Source organism: Micropterus salmoides, unplaced genomic scaffold (assembly GCF_014851395.1).
Source record: "Micropterus salmoides isolate LMB-PRFRI ecotype aquatic unplaced genomic scaffold, ASM1485139v1 Ms_hic_scaffold_11, whole genome shotgun sequence".
NCBI lineage: Eukaryota > Metazoa > Chordata > Actinopteri > Centrarchiformes > Centrarchidae > Micropterus > Micropterus salmoides.
In genome coordinates, this window is record NW_024040152.1 from 14,098,819 (window position 1) to 14,123,758 (window position 24,940).

At 40.5% G+C, this 24,940-nt stretch overlaps 2 protein-coding genes across 4 annotated transcripts; one reads left to right on the forward strand and one right to left on the reverse strand.

Moving 5' to 3' along the window:
• Positions 1 to 1,401: 1,401 nt before the first annotated feature.
• On the reverse strand, positions 1,402 to 6,106 carry tubb5 (tubulin, beta 5). Its single transcript, XM_038711074.1, has 5 exons — positions 5,943 to 6,106; positions 3,240 to 3,348; positions 2,875 to 2,985; positions 2,528 to 2,772; positions 1,402 to 2,402 (listed from the first exon to the last, which is right to left on the reverse strand). The coding sequence occupies exons 1-5, from the start codon at positions 5,997 to 5,999 to the stop codon at positions 1,590 to 1,592; spliced, it is 1,335 nt and encodes a 444-aa protein (XP_038567002.1). The 5' UTR covers positions 6,000 to 6,106; the 3' UTR covers positions 1,402 to 1,589.
• A 1,921-nt stretch (positions 6,107 to 8,027) lies between these two features.
• On the forward strand, positions 8,028 to 23,861 carry flot1b (flotillin 1b). 3 transcript variants are annotated; one of them, XM_038711076.1, is made up of 13 exons: positions 8,028 to 8,231; positions 19,012 to 19,062; positions 19,643 to 19,718; positions 19,965 to 20,055; positions 20,505 to 20,648; positions 20,748 to 20,867; positions 21,205 to 21,300; positions 21,428 to 21,580; positions 21,816 to 21,997; positions 22,111 to 22,156; positions 22,307 to 22,444; positions 22,958 to 23,122; positions 23,216 to 23,861. In XM_038711076.1, exons 1-13 carry the CDS (start codon positions 8,054 to 8,056, stop codon positions 23,243 to 23,245), a joined length of 1,470 nt encoding a protein of 489 aa, XP_038567004.1. In that variant the 5' UTR covers positions 8,028 to 8,053; the 3' UTR covers positions 23,246 to 23,861. The 3 variants fall into 3 exon arrangements, with proteins under 3 accessions (XP_038567004.1, XP_038567003.1, XP_038567005.1); XM_038711075.1 differs by lacking the exons at positions 19,012 to 19,062; positions 19,643 to 19,718; positions 19,965 to 20,055; ... (7 more) ...; positions 22,958 to 23,122; positions 23,216 to 23,861 and adding exons at positions 9,088 to 9,138; positions 9,584 to 9,659; positions 9,973 to 10,063; ... (7 more) ...; positions 14,027 to 14,191; positions 14,285 to 15,771; XM_038711077.1 differs by lacking the exon at positions 8,028 to 8,231 and adding an exon at positions 18,045 to 18,069.
• The last annotated feature ends 1,079 nt before the right edge of the window (positions 23,862 to 24,940 follow it).

A 24,940-nucleotide genomic window follows, 5' to 3' on the forward strand; every position in this document is an offset into this window, starting at 1 on the left:
CAAAATGTTGTTCATCATGTTGACCATCATTATTTCAGTTTTGTACTTATATTTTGCAAACATTAACACACCGTGAACCTGGGGCTTGTGTGGGAGGTACAGCATATGGACCAGGCTGCTCACTTTTGCCCTAGTGCCTCGTTCAAGGTTCAGCCAGCCATGTCCAGCAACAATTTGAAGCCTTATAATTATATGGCTGAATAATAAAGTTACACAACTACTTGCGACATTGCTTGGTGCACCTGTATCTCCACCAATTTTTCTGTGAGCTATTGCTCTCCAGAGAAATTTGAATGCAAAACCTTACAAGAAACTCACAATAAAAATGTTTTTACTTCCAAATTAAGTAGTTGGTTTGTCTGAATAAATTTGTGGAATTGTATTTTAATGAACCAACAGATGCCCTACTTTGAGTTGAATATTTAGCTCATCTAAACATTGCCAGGGTGCACTGAATATATGTTCTTAGGTTTGACTCATACCTAACCACACAATGTGGTTTGGTGCAGATAAATAACTTTGTCTGACTCTATCATGTTGTAAATTGGTGGTGCACCCTTTTAACCATCATAATGCTTGCAGAGTAGACACCTCTAGATAATACACCTCATTCAATACTCTAATAATATCTGATGACCATATCTGATCTAAGCTTTGTGCTACGCACACATTTACCCAGTTATCCATGCAGAACAAAACTGAATGGCACAGGTATTTTTCATTGCTGCAGGTAACAGCACATGAATGCATCAGTATCCTCTTCTGCAGAAACTGCTGACCTCCACACAGTTAAAATTCATCCATCTCTGGAAATCTGTCACAACCCCTCCGCCGTGGATCCTGCCCAGTAACAGCTGGTATTAGTGTGAGTGTGATTTTGTTTATTTTTTCCCCTTTGGGTGAGTGTGGCATGGTTGGTGTGTTTTGGGTTTTATCTGTCTGTCTGACTTTGTTCTTTCTCTCTCTCTCTGTCTCTCCTCTTCTCTATTCCCCCCACATCCATGTGTAGTGTGGTATACCAGCCAATTTACCTAGTGAAACTGAGAAACTCTGTTTATGCCCGTTTGGTTAACAAACTTTTGTCAATCTCTGTCTTCTACCTTCTGGCCTCGCCAGCTCCAGCTTTCAGCCATAAACAGAATGAGATAATTTGCCTTAAGCAAACATGCTTGCTTAACCATCCAGTCTTGCCCAGCCACTAACACTGAGAGTACCACCAAAATCCTGATCACATACCTTCCATTAAATAAATGTACTGTCTGTTCTTGTCTTCTTTTGGGTTCTGGTCAAAATCTTGACAAAATCCCTCTTGAGATCCAATTATTTACATTTGCACGACTTTAAAATGTAATAGCTGAGTTGTAGATAACATTTTATCAGACAAATAAGAGAAAACCTTAATAAAATGCAAACACATATTTATTTGACGACTTTATTTGCAGTGAATCACAAGGGATATCTAATGCATGCTAAAGTTTAATTCTAGCAATGACACTACGTTTGTTCCTTGATTACCTTTGTACTTTTGTCAGTTATTCCTTTATTATTTTTTGTTTGGCATTGATGTCTTCACTTTCACATCTTTATCTTCAAGCATCTTCTTCAGCCTCCTCCTCAAATTCACCCTCTTCTTCAGCAGTGGCATCCTGGTACTGCTGGTACTCAGACACCAGATCATTCATGTTGCTCTCTGCTTCGGTGAACTCCATCTCATCCATACCTTCACCTGTGTACCAATGCAAGAAGGCCTTACGACGGAACATGGCTGTGAACTGCTCAGAGATGCGCTTGAACAGCTCCTGAATGGCTGTGCTATTGCCAATGAAAGTGACGGCCATCTTCAGGCCACGGGGTGGAATGTCACAGACGGCGGTCTTGACATTATTGGGGATCCATTCTACAAAGTAACTGCTGTTTTTGTTTTGGACGTTGAGCATCTGCTCATCAACTTCCTTCATTGACATGCGCCCACGGAACACGGCAGCGACGGTCAGATAGCGGCCGTGACGTGGGTCACATGCAGCCATCATATTCTTAGCATCGAACACCTGCTGGGTGAGCTCCGGAACTGTGAGGGCTCGGTACTGCTGGCTGCCTCTGCTGGTCAGGGGAGCGAAGCCAGGCATGAAGAAGTGCAAACGGGGGAAAGGCACCATGTTGACAGCCAGTTTGCGGAGATCAGCATTGAGCTGACCGGGGAAGCGCAGGCAGGTGGTGACCCCACTCATTGTGGCGGACACAAGGTGGTTAAGGTCTCCGTAGGTGGGTGTGGTCAGTTTCAGAGTGCGGAAGCAGATGTCATACAGGGCTTCATTGTCAATGCAGTAGGTTTCATCTGTGTTTTCTACAAGCTGGTGGACTGACAGGGTGGCATTGTAAGGCTCAACCACTGTGTCTGACACCTGAGGACAGAAAACACATAGAGTTGTTCTTAAGTCTCATGATCTTCAAGGAGAAAACCTAAGGCAAGAGAAACTAAAATCAAATCTCTTGAAATTAAAATGCTCATGCTCTATCACAAGGGTACCTTGGGGGAAGGCACCACACTGAAGGTGTTCATGATACGGTCGGGGTACTCCTCACGGATCTTGCTGATGAGAAGTGTTCCCATACCGGATCCAGTTCCACCACCAAGAGAGTGGGTGAGCTGGAAGCCCTGCAGGCAGTCACAGCTTTCTGACTCTTTGCGGACCACATCCAGGACTGAGTCCACCAACTCAGCTCCTTCTGTGTAGTGACCCTTGGCCCAGTTGTTTCCAGCACCACTCTGACCTGGAGGGGAAGGAATGACATACAGGTGAGCTTATCTTTCCCCCTGTTCATAAAAAGCTTTAGTCATTCAGTAACATGTTAGTATGGTTTTATTCTACCCACCAAACACGAAATTGTCAGGTCTGAAGATCTGCCCAAAGGGTCCAGACCTCACAGAGTCCATGGTGCCAGGTTCCAAGTCCACCAGAATGGCCCGAGGAACATATTTACCTCCTCCACGTGAAAGAGGAGAGAAAACAGGGAGAGAGAGAGAGAAAGAAGAAGAGAGAAAACATACCAACTCAGTAACGCCTGAACCCACAGTCTGGAATGTTACACAGGACATATAATGTGAGAAAATCCATGCATGACAGGAGAAAGTAACATGTCTTAAGTTATATTTCAGAATTAAATGGCCAAGCTGAACATATGGTCACATAATATACCCTTTATCTATGTAAAGATCAGTTAGTAGGAAGGCAGCTAACCTGTGGCCTCATTATAGTAGACACTGATCCTGTCCAGCTGCAGGTCACTGTCTCCATGGTAAGTTCCTGTGGGATCGATGCCGTGCTCATCGCTGATCACTTCCCAGAACTGCAGACACAAAAAGAAAGGTATCACATGACAGCTACTTGAAAAGAAAGTACACATCTACCCATCAGCAGTTTATGGGACTGGAGACCTTAAATGAGGAAAACAGCAGTGGGTTTGCATTTTTTTTTTCTGATGAAATGAATTTTCCCCTTTCCCCAAGCCATATCTTAACCCATTTAATATAATGCAGCTGTTAATGTTTCCAGTCAGTGACTGATGATTTAGCAGAATGCAGTTCTTTTAGATTCAAGGGAGGGAGCACAAAGGGGCTACTGATCACTCCACGGACAAAACTGAGAATAAACTCCATTTGCAGGCCACACTACACTGAAGACGCTGATTGTCTTCAGATCTATATTCATGTTCCATAAGTGGAACATGAATGAACACATCCATAAGTGGGTGTTACTGTTGCATACAGGCAGTCTTTTGCATGCACACAATATCTTGCAACTCATGCTTTTTTTTAAATCAAGAAGCCTGAGATTTTCTCTTAACAGCAGCAATAGGAGGATTTAGAGTAATCTGGATAAGCAGGCTGTATTGCAGCTCAGTACTTAAAAGATTGAGAGTCAGCTGCTATCATGATATTTAAAAAAGACCATGTAAAACAAAAATGACCAAGTGACCTTAATATCAGGGAGATTGCAGAAGGATTAAGAGAAGAACAAAGGGACGAATAAGAACGACCAAAAGACATAAATTGACAGATATTTGACAGCGACACAATAGCGCGATAGATGGCTATCAGTAAAGACTAAAATAATCATAGTGAAAGAATGAGGACAATAAGCAGGGAAGCAATGCCACACCCTGACCCAATTCACCACAATGTAGCCCTTCGGCATATCTGTCAATCACATCCACTGGACATCTGAGTCAATGAGTCCTGGGGGAATGGAAACAAATGGAGATCCTCACTGCCACACCACCAGTAGTTATTTTAAACCCCTACTGGGCAAACACACAGACACAAATTAAACTCCATGCTTTAAAAGGGAGATGGATATAAATTTACGGCATTCACCTTTTTAAATTGAACAAACTTTTATGTATGCAGTATTTACAGCAGTTGGCGTTCGGGTGGTGAAAATGCTATAAAAATTGTATGTATGGGCTACATATAAAATAAAAATAATAACATTATTATATAATTATAAAATAATTATATATTTCTTATAGCTCTTCTTCCAAGACAATGGCAGAAATTGCATATGAAGTCAATAGAGAACCCAGTGACTTCACCCACTGGTCATCAGCTGTTTCCTCCATTCCTTCCCCCACCCTACCCCTAATTCTGTTAGGAGGGGGAAAGACATTGATCACAAAGACAGGGCCTGCTTTACTAGACATTAAAACCTCTTTCAGCAGAGCATCACTATGACAATGATGTATCCTATAATATATGGGCCATTGTTAATGTGGTCTCCAAGATTCATTTGATTACCAGGGCAAGATTCCTGTGTGTATGTGTGTTCGAGAGGTCCCAGTTATACATATACTGTCTGTAACTAATGATCAGTTGTATAAAAAAAGAGGAGGTAATAAGACTGAGGTAATAAAAGGCTCAGAAGACATGTAGCCTACTGCAGCAGACTGAAATTGTCACAGTAAAATTGGGTGGGTGATGTATTGATGCGTTGTATTTGTGAAGCAGACTGCAGGGCCAAGACTATAGTGTCAAATGCATTAAAATTCTCAATAAACGGACAAAGTCAAGCATATGAGTATTTCAGTATTTCATTGTTAAAAGCAGTGAATATGGTAATCACTCTTTTTAAAAGGAGAATTTCTTTCTTCACCAATTATCCATGCCACACCCTTTCCACAGCTCCCTTGCTTTCTTGGCAGCTTAAACAGCAGTCTGCATCTATAGCCTGCAGAAATAAAATCTAACCAATATGGGCTATTGATCTGTATTTTTTGGGGGGGGGGGGGGGGGGACTAGGACTCCCACCCCCAGCTCCCACTCATTGTCTGAAATGCCAGCCATATCTGCAAGACAAAGAACCCAGAGGAGTGCGGAATACACTGACTGAAGGGCTCTGACAAGTGAAGAATAGACTGATTTTCTTTTTTTCTTTCTTTCCCCCAGACAATATCTTGAGGTCAGTAGAATTCTCAGGGTTGAGACGCAGACGTAAATGTGTGTGTAAAAAAAAAAAAAAAGAACCTGTCGACACACAAGAACCCCGTTATACCGTTATTTCAGTGAGAGCAAGCAGGGTCCGATGCTCCACACCCACCCGTTACCGCAGTGCACAAGATTCAGACAGAAAAGCTTTAAAATAAATGTCAAAGGTGGTCTTTTACTATGTGTATGAGTGACATTTTTTGATTTAATGGTGTGTTTAAATACACAAAGTTATAATATGTATAAAAGGGATATGTTCTTTTTGCACAACGAGACAAAAGGATTCCTTTGTCTTCGTACATAGGCTACACAACAATCAGCTAAATCAAGACTTATGGAATTTAGCTCTAGGGGTAGGTTTTGTCCTGCATAATGAGCCTAAGGCTTTTCCATAGTATGAGGAAAACGTTATTTATAAAGAAATAAAGGATTTCTCTATAATTAGCCTAGATTTTCCTACCTTAGCACCGATCTGGTTACCGCACTGGCCGGCCTGGATGTGCACGATTTCCCTCATTGTAGATGCTGAAGTTTTAAAACGACGAGAAGAAGAGTTTTACTCGACAGGCACAATGCGCCGACCGCAGACTTGTGTAAGAGAGTCGGACAATGCATTTATAATGTTGGAGCGTATCCAGAACGAGGCTGGGGCCGGGGAACGGGCGTGGCTAGACCCCGACCCAGCTGCTGCGCGCGAGGATTGGCTGAGAAGAAAGACCCAATACCGGGATGAGGTGGGGCGCTGCTGCAGATCAGGGAGTGGAAACCAGATAAAGAGATTGACCAAATTCTGCCAGCTGGTGTCCAGAAACACCAAGGAAGATGTATTAAAGGGTGGGGGTTTTTTCAGATATCAGAAGCGAATAACCAAGAGGCAGTTTTAAATCACTCTCCTGGCTGTAAAACTCCCTGCAGAGTAGACAGATGGCAGGAATTTCAGTTTCATCTCAAGGGTGGGACAAGATTAAGTCAGTCATCTCAAGCTCTTCTCTGCTGGAGAGGGGGCGCAGATGTGTGGAAACAACTGGGTTTTTAAAAGCTGTCTCGCTTAAGGTCCTTTTAGTTAGTAGTTTAAAAAAACTATTTTTTCCCTCACTCTGTCAAACTCTTAAATAAGAGTTTGAGGTCTCAGTAGGCCAGTAGTCATGTTACACTGGGCTCTGGAACAGTGCAACCAACCAGTCCATTTTTCTTGTCTCATCCCATGTACTTGTGTAAGAGATTAAACAGTTTGCACTGCAGCTGCTTAATCTTAATGTCTGATGTGATCAGTGGCGGACTCAGGTTGTCTGAATGGCTGTCAAGTGATGCAAGACACATTTCAGAGAAATCTGACAATGAAGTAAAATCACTGGAAATATATTCACATATAATTTTATTTTGTTTTGAGCAACTTTGTGTGTGTGTGTGTGTGTGTGTGTGTGTGTGTGTGTGTGTGTGTGTGTGTGTGTGTTTAGCTTGGTAACATCAAATAAGAAAACAACCTCACCACAAGTTCCTGTTCTGTATGTTATTACATTTGGGGGTTTTGGGATTTGCCTATGTTTGTGTGTGATTTTCCCAGAAAAAGTGAGCTGACACAGCCTTATAATAAAGTCTGTTGTAGGCCTATGCAGGTATTAAGCTACATAATACCCTTTATTGCTCCAGGCCTCCCAGAAACAATGCCATACCAAAAGAGTTGGATCATTACTGATGCCAGTTAGCTAGTCTACACCTCCCTGATCAGCAAATGTATGCTGAAGCTCTTTGAAGGTAAACCTAAGATAAAACAAAATATTCAAGTTCAGAATACAACCTGCTGATACCAGTCAGATAATCACTAACAAAGCCGTCAAAAGTGATGGAAGAGGCCTTGGGAAATAACTTCATTCATCTCTGACTCAAAGACCTGGACAAAAAGGAGTATGAAAAAACTGTGCCCCAATAACCCCCACACCTGTGGCAAAGAGCCAGGGCTTGACATCTGATCAGTGGTGATAGGATGGGTGAGCAAGCCCCTGATCCCAGCTCTCATCAGACAGTGAGGAAACGCTGCAGCGAATCCAAAACCATCCATATCAACATAATGATCAGATTAGAGATTTAACATTGGATTATGTATGAGTATGAACTAAACTGCTACTAGAAAAATGTTATTTAGGCTATGTGAAATAGTCATAGCGATGCCTATGATAGTGTCAAAAACATTATAAACATCATAGATCGTTCAGTTTTTGTTGACATTGTTGGAAATGTGAAATATATAATGATATGGTTATTACTGAGGTCATAGTTACAGGTGGAGTTTTACTGGGTTACATTATGTTGTATGAGGTGTTTTTACTTTATTTTTTTAATACTTCCAATTTACATACGTAAGAGGGCAGAATAGTAACACCTCACTAACTATGATCTGACCTCAGTACAAAAATATGTCACCGAATTACCGGTACCACCTCTGTGATAGTGTCAAAAAAACATTGTAGGCATCATATACATGTACAAGTGTACCTAATAAAAGGCAGATAGATAGATAGATAGATAGATTTGGACAATATTGGAGGTGCAGTTGTAACTATTGACCTCCAGATGGTGGCAGACAGACGTCATCATTGTAGTGAGGATGGGCGTGGTCAGTGCACCCGGACCAAACAGACATTTTTGTCATTCCGGTTGACGGGAAACAGCTCACTACGTGACTGTGGCAACAGACAACCAACCTCGATTTACTCTAATAAGGATTGCTTTTTGTATCGACCGGAAATTGGTAAGTTAAACGGAATGGCAAGGTCGATTTGTTACATCGTGTAGTTGTAAGTAATAGCTGTTGTACAAACAGTGTTTTCCGCAGTGACATTACACGCGTTATCAACCCAGATCCGAATCCGCTGCCTTTCATCAGATTACTAACGTTAGCATGCGAGCTAGCTATCTTTGCGGACATTTATTTGGTTTTACGTTTAATATACTGTATGCCTGACGTTATTCTTGGAGCTTCGATGTGTTTATGTTGCTCTGACTATTAATAATATATGACAACGCAATGCTCGTTAGGTTTTTGCGTAAGGGGAATGAGTTGTAGTCATACCGACCTGACTGCCCTGTGTTGGGGGTTGTCAGGATGGGGAGGAGCATTCTGGTTCATTGTGAAAATATAGAAGCATAATTAAGGGTTTTGCTTGAATGATTGACATAGACATGTGTCAGTTGTCATCATAACGTTACTCTTAACACACAAACAATCCATCGATCCAATAACAAACTGATGAGATCATGGTACTTAAATATGAACACGTGTGAATGTCTTATTTTATGGTTGACATGAAACACAGAAGAATGGTTTTAATTTATGTGTATGGGGTTAAAAACCTGGGCTGTGTATTTGTCTGCTTGATAATGTTTGTGGATACATTGGACAGTGGTACATAACAGAAATAAACGTTATACTTTAGGATCTAGCTTTCTAGGTTCATATATCTAATATATTTTACGATTTTACCAATTCCTTTACAACCCTAATGTACCCCAGTGATATCCAAGATAACATGATGCTGTCCATTTCTTATCTATACCAATGTCCAACCTTTGACAAGGTCTTACATAAATTTTTTGCCTGAAATCAGGAATCAAGATGTTTTACACATGTGGACCCAATGAAGCCATGGTGGTGTCTGGTAAGATTATTGCTTGATTTCTCTTGATTAGTTCTCTCAAAAGCTCTGGATATGTAGAAGACATTTCCTGTTGGATAATCAAACACTCCAGACTCCGTGATGCTGTAATATGATTACAAACTTTCAGGAGGTCACTGTACTACGTTTTGTGTCAGTCTAACCCTGTAATAAAAGGAGAACAATCTTGTGCACAGCAGACCAGAAAACTTGTGTCATGTGAGTGATTTCATCATCGCATGTCTTGTGATAACTTGTATTGAACAACACTTTGGAGTAAACAAAACATTTTCAAGCTTGCTGTAGTATGTAGGCTCAAACTGTCGAGAATAAACAGGATTTGAACAATGTGCTTGAGCTAGTGACTCTATGAGTGCCTAGCTATTTGTAACTGAATGATAGTGTAATGTTTATGTTATGTGTTCTCCTCTCCTCTCTTTCCTCCTAGGCTTTGGCCGTTCTCCTCCTCTAATGATTGCTGGAGGAAGAGTGTTTGTCCTCCCGTGTATTCAAAAGATCCAGAGGTGATCCCATTCTCTAGTTTTCTATTCTAAGTACAACATAGCTGCCTGATTTTATGTACTGGTCAACAAACACAGGAAATACATGTTGATAATAAATAATGTTGATAAGAGACATGTGTTCCTGATATCTTTTGAGTTCTGTATCCATTACTAAGAAACTTGTCATTAGCAGCATGGAGGAGTCCCCTTTGTAGCTGATACTTGATATATTTTCCTCTACTTCCTTTTTGCTTTGCCTTTTCATTCTTGGTCTTTGTTATATTATGTCTCATCAATTCCACCATTCCTTATATTTTATACCCTTTCTTCTCAGAATCACACTTAACACCCTGACTCTAAATGTGAAGAGTGACAAAGTCTACACCCGTCGAGGTGTCCCGGTCTCTGTAACTGGCATTGCACAGGTATGCTTTGAGAATTGGATGACTGAAAGACCATAAGTATTTATGAAATGGAGTGAAAAAGCTTGATTTAAAAAATTTTGTATGGACACCAAAAAGCAAGGAAGAGGGTCAGCTGCTATTTAAAAGCAACGCCTGCCTACAGAAACAGGTTGTTGCACATACAGGCACTGACAGATGAATGAAAGATTTATGGGTTGAGGGATGGGTAAGTAGATAATGGGTGATTATTTTCAAAATACAGAAACACCAGCAATATATTTTTCCAGATCAAAACACTCATCAAAACTATATATTTAAACTTATAGCATTCATATTCAGTTCAGCTTAAATATTCATTTACTGTAAGCAAAATAAGGGCAAGGAAGTTGCCGCTTGAATGTCATTTTCTTTCACTTTTTCTGTCTTTTTCCAGGTGAAGATCCAGGGCCAGAACAAGGAGATGTTGGCCACCGCCTGCCAAATGTTTATGGGCAAGTCGGAGGCTGAGATTTCCAATATTGCACTAGAAACTCTGGAGGGACATCAGAGGGCCATTATTGCTCATTTGACTGTGGAGGTCGGTGTACTGACTTCGTTAAATGGATCTGCTTGACATTTTCTTCTCATAAACAGTATGTAATAACTATGATGTATATATCTCTTCTCTGCGTACAGGAGATCTACCAGGACCGTATGAAGTTCTCCGAGCAGGTCTTTAAGGTGGCCTCCTCTGACCTGGTCAACATGGGGATTGGCGTCGTCAGCTATACGCTCAAAGATGTTCATGATGATCAGGTACTTTATGGGGCCTCTCTAACACCTGGCGCAAAGTGGCACACAGTGCAGCAAAAGTGTTATTTCTAGTTTCCAACTAAGGCTGGACGATATGGCCAAAAATGTTATCACGATAAAAAGTTTCATATCTTTCCATATTGATAATTATCGCGATAAGTATCAGATCTTTATTTCTTTTGAGTTTAAAGGCTGATTTTTGCTACTGAGGGAATGTTGAAGAAACCTGATGGTTAACTGTGGTTTAAACTCATCTTTATGCTCAACACTTCATGCCAAACAGTGGATCACTTCACAAATCTGAGGTAGAACATTCAAAACAATTATGATAAAATCTTTTTCAACACATATGCATGAGTAAAACTAAGTAAAAGCTTTTTTCAGTCCTTTTTCCTCAACAAAATAACCATCTTAATAAAAAATTAAGTCCTAATTTGTGTATGATTCAAGTGAATAAAATCAAACATTTATTGAACATTTGTTATATTGTTATTGAAAAAATTATATTGCAATAATTATTGTTATTGTTTTATTGCCCTATTTCCAACCGACAAAGTTGTAATTTTCACGGTGATGCTCCATGTTGTGTAAGTAGTACTTGCGCTCATCTGTGCGCCAATGGGAGTGTTGGTCTTAAGATGAGGTTTGGTCAGGCACATTGTTGACACATGGCTTTCTTGAGGCAGCAGAAAGCGATTGTGTCATTGATCAACGAAAACCTGGTCTAAAGTCAATGGCGCAGTTTATCACTGCTATTTAAAGGGCGCATTATTCAGACAGTAAGATGCGCCTGCATAGGTCGGTTCTAGTGATGTGCAGATTGCAACTATATTAGTGGATTGATTGAGTCTGGTTATAAAAATGAACGTTCTGAGTGGGTGGGTTGCAGATGGGTGAAATAGGGTGAATCGTCTCCCATTAAGAAAGACGCTGTGCGCATTTATGCACGAGGTACAGCAGCATAACATCCCTGATTATTATTATTATCGGGATGCACTGACAGCAGCCTCGCTTATCATTAAAGTAAAAACTCATACATCAAAACAACAAACAATAAAAAAAAATCACCTAGCAATAATGGATTTGGACATGCCCTAAAAACGACATGTGTTTCATGCTGTGCGCTTAGATTGTTAAAATAGGGCCCAGTGTCTGTTTAGGTTCATTTTCAGCCAGTGCTAGTGACAAAAATCTGATGCTTAAAACACGACGGCAAACACTAAAAAACACTAACAGGAATCTGAAGTGTCACTGTGAGCCTGTATCTTTTTTTTTATATAAAAGCTTTTAGTCTCATTCGATTTTCTTTTTGCTACAGTAATGCACTTAGGTGATTGATATTGACTCACTGTCTCTGACTCAACCACTTCATAGTTTAGTGATGAATTAGGTCTAAGTGCTTCAGTAGTAACCACACCATCTCTTGGTTTTGTTTGCCTAATGCACTCCCTCCCTTGCTCTCTCTCTATGTCGCTCTCTCGCAGGACTACCTTCACTCCCTGGGTAAAGCAAGAACAGCCCAGGTGCAGAGGGATGCCAGGATCGGAGAGGCTCAATACAAACGAGATGCTGTCATGAAGGTAAAATGAGCTATTTTGTTTTTGCCTATTTACTCATATGGATAATCTGAAAATGAGAATAAGCCATCAGTAGAAAAGAAATACCAAACATTCTTGTTTTCTCTGTCCTGCTACATTCTACATACAGGAGGCCCACGCAATGCAGGAGAAAGTTTCAGCTCAGTACAAGAATGAGATTGAGATGGCAAAATCCCAGAGAGACTATGAGCTGAAAAAGGCAGCCTATGATGTTGAGGTCAACACCAAGAAGGCGGAGTCAGAAATGGCCTATCAACTTCAGGTACAGTCTTCACGTTTGCTGTGTTTTGTGTAATGTGAACTTTGTGTTTGTGGAAATTTAGTCTGTCCTGGTCAGTCTGTTCAGCTTGTATACACCTCGTCCACACATTTTATTAGGCTGGCGGGTCGAGTTTGTACCAACACGACCAATCCAGGTTGTAGATAATATCTGATTTCCATTTGGTGATAGAAGGCTGATGCCTTGTTATTTCTGTTTTCCTCCGCTTCCCTTGTCAGGTGGCCAAGACCAAGCAGCGCATTGAGGAGGAGAAGATGCAGGTTCAGGTGGTGGAGCGGACACAGCAGATCACACTGCAGGAGCAGGAGATCACCCGCAAGGAGAAGGAACTGGAGGCAAAAGTTAAGAAGCCTGCAGAGGCGGAGAAATACAGGCTGGAGAGGCTGGCGGAGGCATATCGGTGAGCATTACAGCATACTTTTAAGAGATGTGCATCTAACACCTTAACAGTATCAAGGACACAAATCACTTGAGACAGTTAAACAATCTGCAATTTCTTGTCACTCCTGGCAGCCTGCAGCTTATCATGGAGGCTGAGGCCGAGGCCGAGTCCATCAGAGTGAGTACTTTTCTAAGATTCTCCATCCAGATTTCCACTTTTCCCTGTCTGCCAATTGAGAATATTACATTTACCAAACATTATTTCTGTCAGGAAATTTACTCCCGTACACTTCTATTGTAATCTTAATTTATGTACGTGTCCATGTAGATGAAGGGCGAGGCAGAGGCTTTTGCCCTGGAGGCTAAGGGTCGTGCCGAGGCGCAGCAGATGGCCAAGAAAGCAGAGGCCTTCAAGCAGTACAAAGAGGGAGCCATGGTGGACATGCTGCTGGAGAAACTGCCCCTGGTCAGTCTGACTCTAATGGATGAATGAACAGATGAAGATAAATGTTAGAGCTGTACAATGAAATACTGTGATTATTGCAAACCTTGGATCACTATTTCACTTTGTACTGCTTTGCTTTAACAAAAGTTTGCCACCTCTGGTTTTTCATTTCTCAGTGGACTTGCTGTTGGCATCACAGAATTGCCTTTTCATAGTGGACATTTCTTATTAGTTGTGTTAAAGTTAGTTTGTTCTGAGTTTTATTCCTTTTCCTTGTTGCAGTGAAGTTGTGTGACTCTAAGTTCTGTTCAAGAAAATGTTCATGTTTCCATATAAATCCCATCTTTGTCAATTTATTCACATTTTTTCCTAAATTCAATCACGCCCTTTATGTTGAGTTGATTTAAATTTCCTTAAGTGTTGTTTTGCTTCTGCTTTGAAATTTCCCCTTCACTGTATTTATTCCTCGATTCTGTCTTGTCCTGCAGATGGCAGAGGAGATCAGCAAGCCACTGTCGGAAGTCCAGAAGGTCACCATGGTGTCCAGTGGCGGCTCAGAGGTGGGAGCAGCCAAACTTGCTGGAGAGGTGCTCGATATCATGACCAGGCTGCCCATGACTGTGGAGAAACTCACTGGAATCGACATCTCCCAGGTACGCTGGAGTATGTGTGTGACAGATCATGTATGAGACTGAACTACTGGTGCAGGTAATAATAATTGAATGGTTCTCTCATTGACTTCGCAGGCTACAGGAAAGACCATGCGTGTGCATTAAGAAGAGAAGAAGAGTAGAAGAAATCAGGAGAGGTGTCACTAATGATCAGACTCAGAGCTCCACATCTCCTGCTTGTGCCTATAGCCACTGTAATGACTGCACACTGTAGTCCTGTGTGATTGTTTGTGTGCCTGCATGTGTTTTGTTGGTTCCTCCTCCATCTAAACAGAATTGTTCTTCCTCCTTTATGTGGTTTCCTTTCATGAACATGATCTGAGTTGTTGTGCATACTGCGGTGGGTGACAGCAGAAGCAGCTGCAAGGTATACAGTTATTCATAAAGCTACTTTTTTTTGCCAGGAGGAGACAAAAAGCCTCAGTCCAATTTAGCTGTTGATGGTGCAAGTAGGAATTCCTGTCATTGTTTTTAATTTTTTTATCTGACCGCAATCAGCCTCATTTTCATAAACTGTTCATGTTTTTTTAAACTTTTTAATGTAGAAAATGTCTGCGGCTGTAGTTTATCTAAACGTGTTTTTGTGCCTTTCACTTGATTAAATGGTGTTGCGCTCTTTATCACAGCATCACCTCTTAGTTTTCTGTGTGGCTGTATTGTTACTGTCACTGTAGTTCTAGTATTGACTATATTTGTGCACTCATCCTTTATATAGAGACAAAGTTGGGATGAGGCTAGTTTATACCACATGTTTGTTTGTAGTAAGAGACTATATTACTGGGCCCAAAATCATGTCAGGTGTATAGCAAGTGGAAGTTGTGGTTTCAGAATGAAAGGGCTGGAAGTGTTTTTTTGGGAAAGAAGCTGAAGGGGATTCCTGTCAAATGAAAGTATGTTGTGGTGGGACAATCAATGCTGACTTTTTATTGCAGTTTCTTCTTGAGTCCTGGCATTTAAATGGCGAGAGTAAAGAAGGACCCTCACAAACTAACTGACGGACTAACCAGCCTGCTGCTTCGATATACTTGCTGCCTGGAGTCTGCCTTAAACTGACATACAAGAGATAGTATGATTTTATTTTTTTTATGTATTTTCCATGATAATGTGATGCTGAGTCTTAGCAGTCAGTCTTGAAGGCTCTCGTAGTTATAAAAGGTTTTGAAAAACAGTATCTCTGATTTCTTTTTTCAGACTCTTAACCAACACATTTTCCAACTGCCAAGCCATATGCATTTTTTACCCCCAAGTGCCTGGTCAAAACTCGACATTCAAGTCAAGTTTACTTCTTTAGTCAAGCCTATTACATTTCTGTCAGGTAATATGTCCTCATATGCAACTGATACTAAGCCATTGGCCGCAAAGGCTGTAGATGAAAGCCAAATCAGTCTCTGCTTCTTTTGTATTTTATTCAGTCTAGTCTTTTACTTTTCTGAAACAATTGTCGTCGCATGTGACATAAGTAGTTGTTACTTAATGTGGAAGTTGTATACGAATGTTACATATTCTAAGAGTTATCTGCAGTGAAATGTTCTATAGACAATAAAATATAGTTTAATCACTGAGTCATGTTGCTGTTTGTTTTTTGCCATCAAAGTTTCACTTAAGACTGCGTGGAGCACAATAGATTAATTGATTGACAGAAAATGTATCAGTTTATTAAACTATTTTAATAAAAATTTAAATATGGGTTTAGTTGAACTACAGTGTCAAAAGTGCCTCACATGGCACGCACATTCAAAATGAGTAAACATATAATACTTGATAATCTTATTACTGATTTACAGTGCTATTTAGTCAGTGAAGTAGATCATACCACGGTCAGCCAAAATGCATACTGGGTAATTCAGAGGTTGATGTTGACACGTGAAAATCCCAGCTTTCCCACTTACCATACCATACTGTTTGCATTTGGATGAGTGAAGACCGAGCTATCAAGTGAACATGACTCAACACACTGTTTCAGAACAAAATGTCATCATACATTTAAAATGAGATGACTTGATGGTGTTTTTCCAATAAATTTTAAATAATATTTTACATCTTTAATAGTTTGGCAATGCCTTCTGGGAGAGGATTTTGAAAAAGGCAGACTGACTGTCCTGAATTTTGATCTCCCTTGGCAAATATCTTCATTCACTGCAAGTAAAATGCAATTAGAATCCACATTGACAGAGAAGAGTTTTATCATGGCCTGGGATATGCATGGCATAAAGCACAGCTTGTAAAAAGCTGATGCCGTTTGTGGGTCACATCTTATCGACAGCCACAGACTTTTGTCTTCTATTCCTCAGATTTGAAAAGTCAATGTGGCACCAGGGATAAAGTTCTTCTCTCTGTGGCTGAGAGATGGGTCAAAAACTGCTTGGACTTCTTCACTACAATGGGGGGATCGGTGGTTGATGCACCATGAACCCCCACATCTGTGGCAAACAGCCAGGGCTTGATGGTTGACATCTGGTCAGAGCAGATAGGATGGGTGAGCCAGGCCCCTGATCCCAGATCTCACCAGACAAAACCAAAACCATCCATGTTAATAAAAGAAACCGATTAGAGATTTAACAGTGGATTACAGAGTCTGAACTAAACTCTGCTGCTGGAAGATTTTTTATATGAAATAGTCTAGTCAGGTTTAAAATTTCCTGATATTTTGTTTTAATGACTCCAACTAAATATATTTTACTCAACTGAATTTATTTTACTAATAGATGTAAAAATAATGTTTAATTCGGTGTTGCTTTTTATACCTTTGCATTTTCCACAGTGAGGACATTAATGACTGATGTACAACTATCAGAATATTTTTACCACTAGTTCTAACTGTAATTGTGCACATTATTACTGTCATATCCAAATACATTACACATGTTGATGTGCATCTACTTTAGACATTATTCTAGTACAATGAATCATGTAGAGGAGCACTGTTTCTTTCTATCTATCTATCTATCTATCTATCTATCTATCTATCTATCTATCTATCTATCTATCTATCTATCTATCTATCTATCTATCTATCTATCTATATCTATCTATCTATCTATCTATCTATCACCCTCAACAATAAATACACTTAGTGGCCACTTTATTATGTGCACCTGTACAATCTAATGCAATACAATAAAACAGCACTACCATAAACTCTACCTTTGCGAAGTTTATTCCATTCAGTTTTTGTTGACATTGTTGGAAATGTAATAATTTAATGATATGGTTATTACTGAGGTCATAGTTACAGGTGGAGTTTTACTGGACTACATTATGTTGTATGAGAGGTGTTTGTATTTTATTTTTTAATACTTCCGATTTACATACGTAAGAGTAGTAACACCTCACTAACTATGATCTGACCTCAGTACAAAAATATGTAACCAAATTAAGGGTAACACCTCTGTGATAGTGTCTAAAAAACAAAAAAAACATTGTAGGCATCATATACATGTACAGGTGTACCTAATAAGAGGCAGATAGACAGACAGACAGGCAGGCAGGCAGGCAGGCAGACCGACCGGGGTTCAATTCCCCACTGTGACCCATCTACCAATGTGTCCCTGAGCAAGACACTTAACCCCCAGTTGCTCCAGAGGCGTGCGACCTCTGACATGTAGAGCAACTGTAAGTCCCTTTGGATAAAAGCGTCAGCTAAAATGAATTACTGTAATGTAATGTAATGAAAACAGTGGAGGTGCAGTTGTAACTATTGACCACCAGATGGTGACAGACGCCATTACTGTAGTGAGGATGGGCGTGGTCAGTGCACCTCAAACCCGTTGGCGGGAAAGGGCTTACTGCCTGACTGTAGTAACAGAAAACAAGCCTTCATTTACTCTGAACAGGATTGCTCTTTCTGTTGATGGATATCGGTAAATTGAAAGGAATGATTGGTTCATTACATCTTGTAGTTGTGATGTTAGTTGCTGTTAGTAATAGTTGTAGCCTAGTATAAATACTGGAGTGTTTTCCTCAGACATAGTGACATTATCAACCCAGATCCGATTCCGCTGCCTTTTATCAGATAACTAACGTTAGCATGCGAGCTAGCTATCGTTGCTGACATTTATTTGGTTTTACATTTAATATACTGTTATACTGTTATTCTTGGAGCTCTGATCTGATGTGTTTATGTTGCTATAACTAATTTTTGAAAAGGCATTGTTCATTAGGTGTTTGTAAGTCCAAGTAAACATTTACAAGTTGTAACCATAGACTGTATAAAAGTTATAACAGGTTGTAACGTTAACTTCCTGCCCTGTGTTGGGGGTTGTCAGGATGGGGAGGAGCATTCTGGTTCACTGTGAAAATAGAAAAGCTTAATTAAGGGTTTTGCTTGAATGATTGACATAGACATGTGTCAGTTGTAGCCTGTGATTTTCATATCACTGTCATACAAACAATCCATCGATCCAATAACAAACTCTTGAGATCATGGTGCTTAAATATGACCAAATGTGTGAATTTTATGTCTTAGTTTATGGTTCACCCAAACCACAGACAATTTAGTTTTAGTTTTATACTGTCATGTTTTTAATTGATATTATAATGGGGTTAAACAATGGACTGTGTATTAGTCTGCTTGATTATGTTTATGGATACACTGGACAGTCATACATGTTCACTATAAAAGAGAAATAAACTTTGAAATGTTACTTTGGTATCCAGCTTTCTAGTTTCATATATCCAATAATTACCAATTCCTGTACAACCCAGTGATATCCAAGAAAACACAATGTTGTCTATTTCTTATCTAACTATAGTAATGTCCAACCTTTGACAAGGTCTTGCATTCATTTTTTGTCTAAATTCAGGAATCAAGATGTTTTACACATGTGGACCCAATGAAGCCATGGTGGTGTCTGGTAAGATAATTGCTTGACTTCTCTCAATAGCACTGGATATGTAAAAAACGTTTCCTGTACAATTATAAAACACTCCAGCCTCCACGATGCTGTAATATTGTTACAAACCTCCGGAGGTCACTGTACTACGTATTGTGTCAAAATATTCATGTATTAAAAAGAGACAATCATTATTATGGGCAACCATTATTGCCCATTTGACTGTGGAGGTCGAAGACAATCTTGTGCAGGGGTTCAAACCCCGGCCTTTCTGTGTGGAGTTTGCATGTTCTCCCCGTGTCTGCGTGGGTTCTCTCCGGTTGTTCCGGCTTCCTCCCACCATCCAAAAACATGCAGGCTAGGTTGTTTGGTTACCCTAAATTGTCCTTAGGCGTGAGCGTGAGTGGTTGTTCGTCTCTGTGTGGCCCTGCGATGGACTGGCAACCTGGGATTGGCTCCAGCCCCCCAGCGACCCTGTATGCAGGCCTGCATTTTGAACAATGTCCTCTAGCCAGTAACTCTATGAGTGCCTAGCCATATGTAACTGAATGATAGTGTAATGTTTATGTTATGTGTTCTCCTCTCATCTCTTTCCTCCTAGGCTATGACCGTACTCCTCCTCTAATGATTGCTGGGGGAAGTGTGTTTGTCCTCCCGTGTATTCAGAAGATCCAGAGGTGATCCCATTTTCAGTCTCTAGTTTTTGTTACAACATATCTACCTGATTTATGTATTGTTTAACCAACACGGGAAATACATGCTGATAAAAGAGACATGTGTTCCTGATATCTTTTGAGTTCTGTATCCATTACTGAGCCACTAAGTCTGTCTCTCTTTTGCTATACCTTTCCATTCTTGCTCTTTGTTATATTATATCTAGTCCATTCCACTTTTCCTTTTACATTATTCCATTTTCTTCTCAGAATTACGCTCAACATCCTGACTCTAAATGTGAAGAGTGACAAAGTCTACACCTGTCTTGGTGTTCCTGTCTCTGTCACTGGCGTTGCACAGGTATGTTTTGATAATTGGACGACTCAAATACCGTAAGTTTTTTAATACAGGAAGTCAAAAAGCTGTGCATGTTGTCACAAACAGTTATTAAAATAGATTAAAATTTTTGTATAGACACCAAAAGGGAAGGAATGGGGTCAGCGGCTATTTAAAAGCAACGCCTGCCTACAGAAACAGGTTGTTGCACAGACAGACTGAGAGATGCATGAAAGATTTATGGGTTGAAGGGATGGGTACAAGTAAATAATGTGTGATTATTTAAAAAGAAATACATAAACACTAGCAAAATATTTTTGCCAGAGCAAAACACTCATCAATACTATATATATAAACCCACAGCATTCATATTCAGATCAGATCAGTTTGAAGGTCATTTACTGTAAGCAAATAAGGGCAAGGAAGTTGCCGCTTGAATGTCATTTTCTTTCACTTTTTCTGTCTTTTTCCAGGTGAAGATCCAGGGCCAGAACAAGGAGATGTTGGCCACCGCCTGCCAAATGTTTATGGGCAAGTCTGAGGCTGAGATTTCCAATATTGCACTAGAAACACTGGAGGGACATCAGAGAACCATTATTGCTCATTTGACTGTGGAGGTCGGTGTACTGACTTCGTTAAATGGATCTGCTTGACATTTTCTTCCCCATAAACAGTATGTAATAACTATGATGTATATATCTCTCCTCTGCGTACAGGAGATCTACCAGGACCGAATGAAATTATCCGAGCAGGTCTTTAAGGTGGCCTCCTCTGACCTGGTCAACATGGGAATTGGCATCGTCAGCTATACGCTCAAAGATGTTTATGATGATCAGGTACTTTATGTGTGTTTGGGTTCATTTTCAGCCAGTGCTAGTGACATAAATCTGATGCTTAAAACACCACACCAAACACTAATTACTGGAGCAGCAGGAATCTGAAGTGTCACTATGAGCCTTTATCTTTTTTTGTATAAAAGCTTTTAGTCTCACTCGAAATCCTTTTTGCCATAGTAACACACATTTACTCACTGTCTGTGACTGAACCGCTTTATACTACACTACTTAGTGATGAATTAGGTCTAAGTGCTTCAGTAGTAACCACACCATCTCTTGGTTTTGTTTGCCTAATGCACTCCCTCCCTTGCTCTCTCTCTATGTCGCTCTCTCGCAGGACTACCTTCACTCCCTGGGTAAAGCAAGAACAGCCCAGGTGCAGAGGGATGCCAGGATCGGAGAGGCTCAATACAAACGAGATGCTGTCATGAAGGTAAAATGAGCTATTTTGTTTTTGCCTATTTACTCATATGGATAATCTGAAAATGAGAATAAGCCATCAGTAGAAAAGAAATACCAAACATTCTTGTTTTCCCTGTCCTGCTACATTCTACATACAGGAGGCCCACGCGATGCAGGAGAAAGTTTCAGCTCAGTACAAGAATGAGATTGAGATGGCAAAATCCCAGAGAGACTATGAGCTGAAAAAGGCAGCCTATGATGTTGAGGTCAACACCAAGAAGGCGGAGTCAGAAATGGCCTATCAACTTCAGGTACAGTCTTCACGTTTGCTGTGTTTTGTGTAATGTGAACTTTGTGTTTGTGGAAATTTAGTCTGTCCTGGTCAGTCTGTTCAGCTTGTATACACCTCGTCCACACATTTTATTAGGCTGGCGGGTCGAGTTTGTACCAACACGACCAATCCAGGTTGTAGATAATATCTGATTTCCATTTGGTGATAGAAGGCTGATGCCTTGTTATTTCTGTTTTCCTCGCTTCCCTTGTCAGGTGGCCAAGACCAAGCAGCGCATTGAGGAGGAGAAGATGCAGGTTCAGGTGGTGGAGCGGACACAGCAGATCACACTGCAGGAGCAGGAGATCACCCGCAAGGAGAAGGAACTGGAGGCAAAAGTTAAGAAGCCTGCAGAGGCGGAGAAATACAGGCTGGAGAGGCTGGCGGAGGCATATCGGTGAGCATTACAGCATACTTTTAAGAGATGTGCATCTAACACCTTAACAGTATCAAGGACACAAATCACTTGAGAAAGTAAAACAATCTGCAATTTCTTGTCACTCCTGGCAGCCTGCAGCTTATCATGGAGGCTGAGGCCGAGGCCGAGTCCATCAGAGTGAGTACTTTTCTAAGATTCTCCATCCAGATTTCCACTTTTCCCTGTCTGCCAATTGAGAATATTACATTTACCAAACATTATTTCTGTCAGGAAATTTACTCCCGTACACTTCTATTGTAATCTTAATTTATGTACGTGTCCATGTAGATGAAGGGCGAGGCAGAGGCTTTTGCCCTGGAGGCTAAGGGTCGTGCCGAGGCGCAGCAGATGGCCAAGAAAGCAGAGGCCTTCAAGCAGTACAAAGAGGGAGCCATGGTGGACATGCTGCTGGAGAAACTGCCCCTGGTCAGTCTGACTCTAATGGATGAATGAACAGATGAAGATAAATGTTAGAGCTGTACAATGAAATACTGTGATTATTGCAAACCTTGGATCACTATTTCACTTTGTACTGCTTTGCTTTAACAAAAGTTTGCCACCTCTGGTTTTTCATTTCTCAGTGGACTTGCTGTTGGCATCACAGAATTGCCTTTTCATAGTGGACATTTCGTATTAGTTGTGTTAAAGTTAGTTTGTTCTGAGTTTTATTTTTTTAATATTAAGCAACCTGAAAGCCTTTTAAATATTTTGAAATTCCTTTTCCTTGTTGCAGTGAAGTTGTGTGACTCTCAGTTCTGTTCAAGAAAATGTTCATGTTTCCATATAAATCCCATCTTTGTCAATTTATTCACATTTTTTCCTAAATTCAATCACGCCCTTTATGTTGAGTTGATTTAAATTTCCTTAAGTGTTGTTTTGCTTCTGCTTTGAAATTTCCCCTTCACTGTATTTATTCCTCGATTCTGTCTTGTCCTGCAGATGGCAGAGGAGATCAGCAAGCCACTGTCGGAAGTCCAGAAGGTCACCATGGTGTCCAGTGGCGGCTCAGAGGTGGGAGCAGCCAAACTTGCTGGAGAGGTGCTCGATATCATGACCAGGCTGCCCATGACTGTGGAGAAACTCACTGGAATCGACATCTCCCAGGTACGCTGGAGTATGTGTGTGACAGATCATGTATGAGACTGAACTACTGGTGCAGGTAATAATAATTGAATGGTTCTCTCATTGACTTCGCAGGCTACAGGAAAGACCATGCGTGTGCATTAAGAAGAGAAGAAGAGTAGAAGAAATCAGGAGAGGTGTCACTAATGATCAGACTCAGAGCTCCACATCTCCTGCTTGTGCCTATAGCCACTGTAATGACTGCACACTGTAGTCCTGTGTGATTGTTTGTGTGCCTGCATGTGTTTTGTTGGTTCCTCCTCCATCTAAACAGAATTGTTCTTCCTCCTTTATGTGGTTTCCTTTCATGAACATGATCTGAGTTGTTGTGCATACTGCGGTGGGTGACAGCAGAAGCAGCTGCAAGGTATACAGTTATTCATGAAGCTACTTTTTTTTGCCAGGAGGAGACAAAAAGCCTCAGTCCAATTTAGCTGTTGATGGTGCAAGTAGGAATTCCTGTCATTGTTTTTAATTTTTTTATCTGACCGCAATCAGCCTCATTTTTAAAAACTTTTTAATGTAGAAAATGTCTGCGGCTGTAGTTTATCTAAACGTGTTTTTGTGCCTTTCACTTGATTAAATGGTGTTGCGCTCTTTATCACAGCATCACCTCTTAGTTTTCTGTGTGGCTGTATTGTTACTGTCACTGTAGTTCTAGTATTGACTATCTTTGTGCACTCATCCTTTATATAGAGATAAAGTGTGTTTTTAAAAATTATGCTTTGGGCCATTGTCTTGCTGTAAGACCCATGACCTCTGATGGAGACCCAGCTTTCTCACACTGGGCCCTACGCTGCGTCCTAGAATTATTTGGAAGTCTCCAGATTTCATAATGTCATGCACACAGTCAAGACATCCGGGACCTGAAGCAAAGCAACCCCAAAAGATCAATGAGCCACCACCATGTTTTGGGGAACGGGTTCTTTTCTTTGAAGGCCTCATTTTATTTTCTGAAAACAGAAGAATGATGTGTTTTTCCAAAAAGCTCTATTTCAGTCTCACCTGTCCACAGGACATTCTCCCAGAAGGATTTAGGCTTCCTCAGGTAAGTTTTGTTTCTGTGTCAGCAGCAGGGTCCTCCTGGGTCTCCTACCATAACATCCCTTTAAATTCAGATGGTAGCAGATAGTGCGAGCTGACACTGTTGTACCCTGTGTCTGCAGATCAGCCTGAATTTGTATGGAAGTTGATTATTTTACAATCCGTTGCAATCGTTCATCAATTTTTGTCTTTCGTCCACATCCATGGAAATTACCTACAGTGCCATGGGCTGTAAACTTGAGATTGTGTGTGCTTTTCCAAAATTTGAATGGTTGTAAGATTTATTTCTACATTGCCAGCACCTGTGAATTGCTACAGGTGAGTTAAATTACAAATTAAAGAAGCATCACATGCTTGAAATACAATTATTTTTGGAGATTTTTAAAAGGTGCAAAACAATTTTCTGGGTTGTGCATTATGTGAGAGACGTGCAGGGGTGCCCATATTTTTGGCCATGACTATGGTGAGAGTAAAGAAGGACCCTCACTAACTAACCAACTGACTAACCAGCCTGCTGCTTCTGTGTGCTTGCTTTAAACAGACATACAGTAGACTTTACTCAAGCCTATTACGTTTCTGTCAGGTAATATATCCTCACGTGATCATTAGCCATTGGCCGTCGACGGCTGTAGATGAAAGCCAGATCAGTCTCTGCTTCTTTTGTATGTTATTCAGTCTAGTATTTGACCTTACTAAAAAAAAAATCCGTGTTCTACTTGGTGAGTGAAATTCCTGTATTTTATTTATATGTTAACA

Coding starts and splice junctions, on each gene's coding strand:
- flot1b (XM_038711076.1), top strand. CDS start 8,054: ATGGTGGCAGACAGACGTCATCATTGTAGTGAGGATGGGCGTGGTCAG. Junction 19,063..19,642: donor TGAAGCCATGGTGGTGTCTG/GTAAGATAATTG, acceptor CTTTCCTCCTAG/GCTATGACCGTACTCCTCCT. Junction 20,649..20,747: donor TTGCTCATTTGACTGTGGAG/GTCGGTGTACTG, acceptor CTCTGCGTACAG/GAGATCTACCAGGACCGAAT.
- tubb5 (XM_038711074.1), bottom strand. CDS start 5,999: ATGAGGGAAATCGTGCACATCCAGGCCGGCCAGTGCGGTAACCAGATC. Junction 3,349..5,942: donor GTAACCAGATCGGTGCTAAG/GTAGGAAAATCT, acceptor TTGTGTCTGCAG/TTCTGGGAAGTGATCAGCGA. Junction 2,773..2,874: donor ACCTGACAATTTCGTGTTTG/GTGGGTAGAATA, acceptor CTTCCCCTCCAG/GTCAGAGTGGTGCTGGAAAC.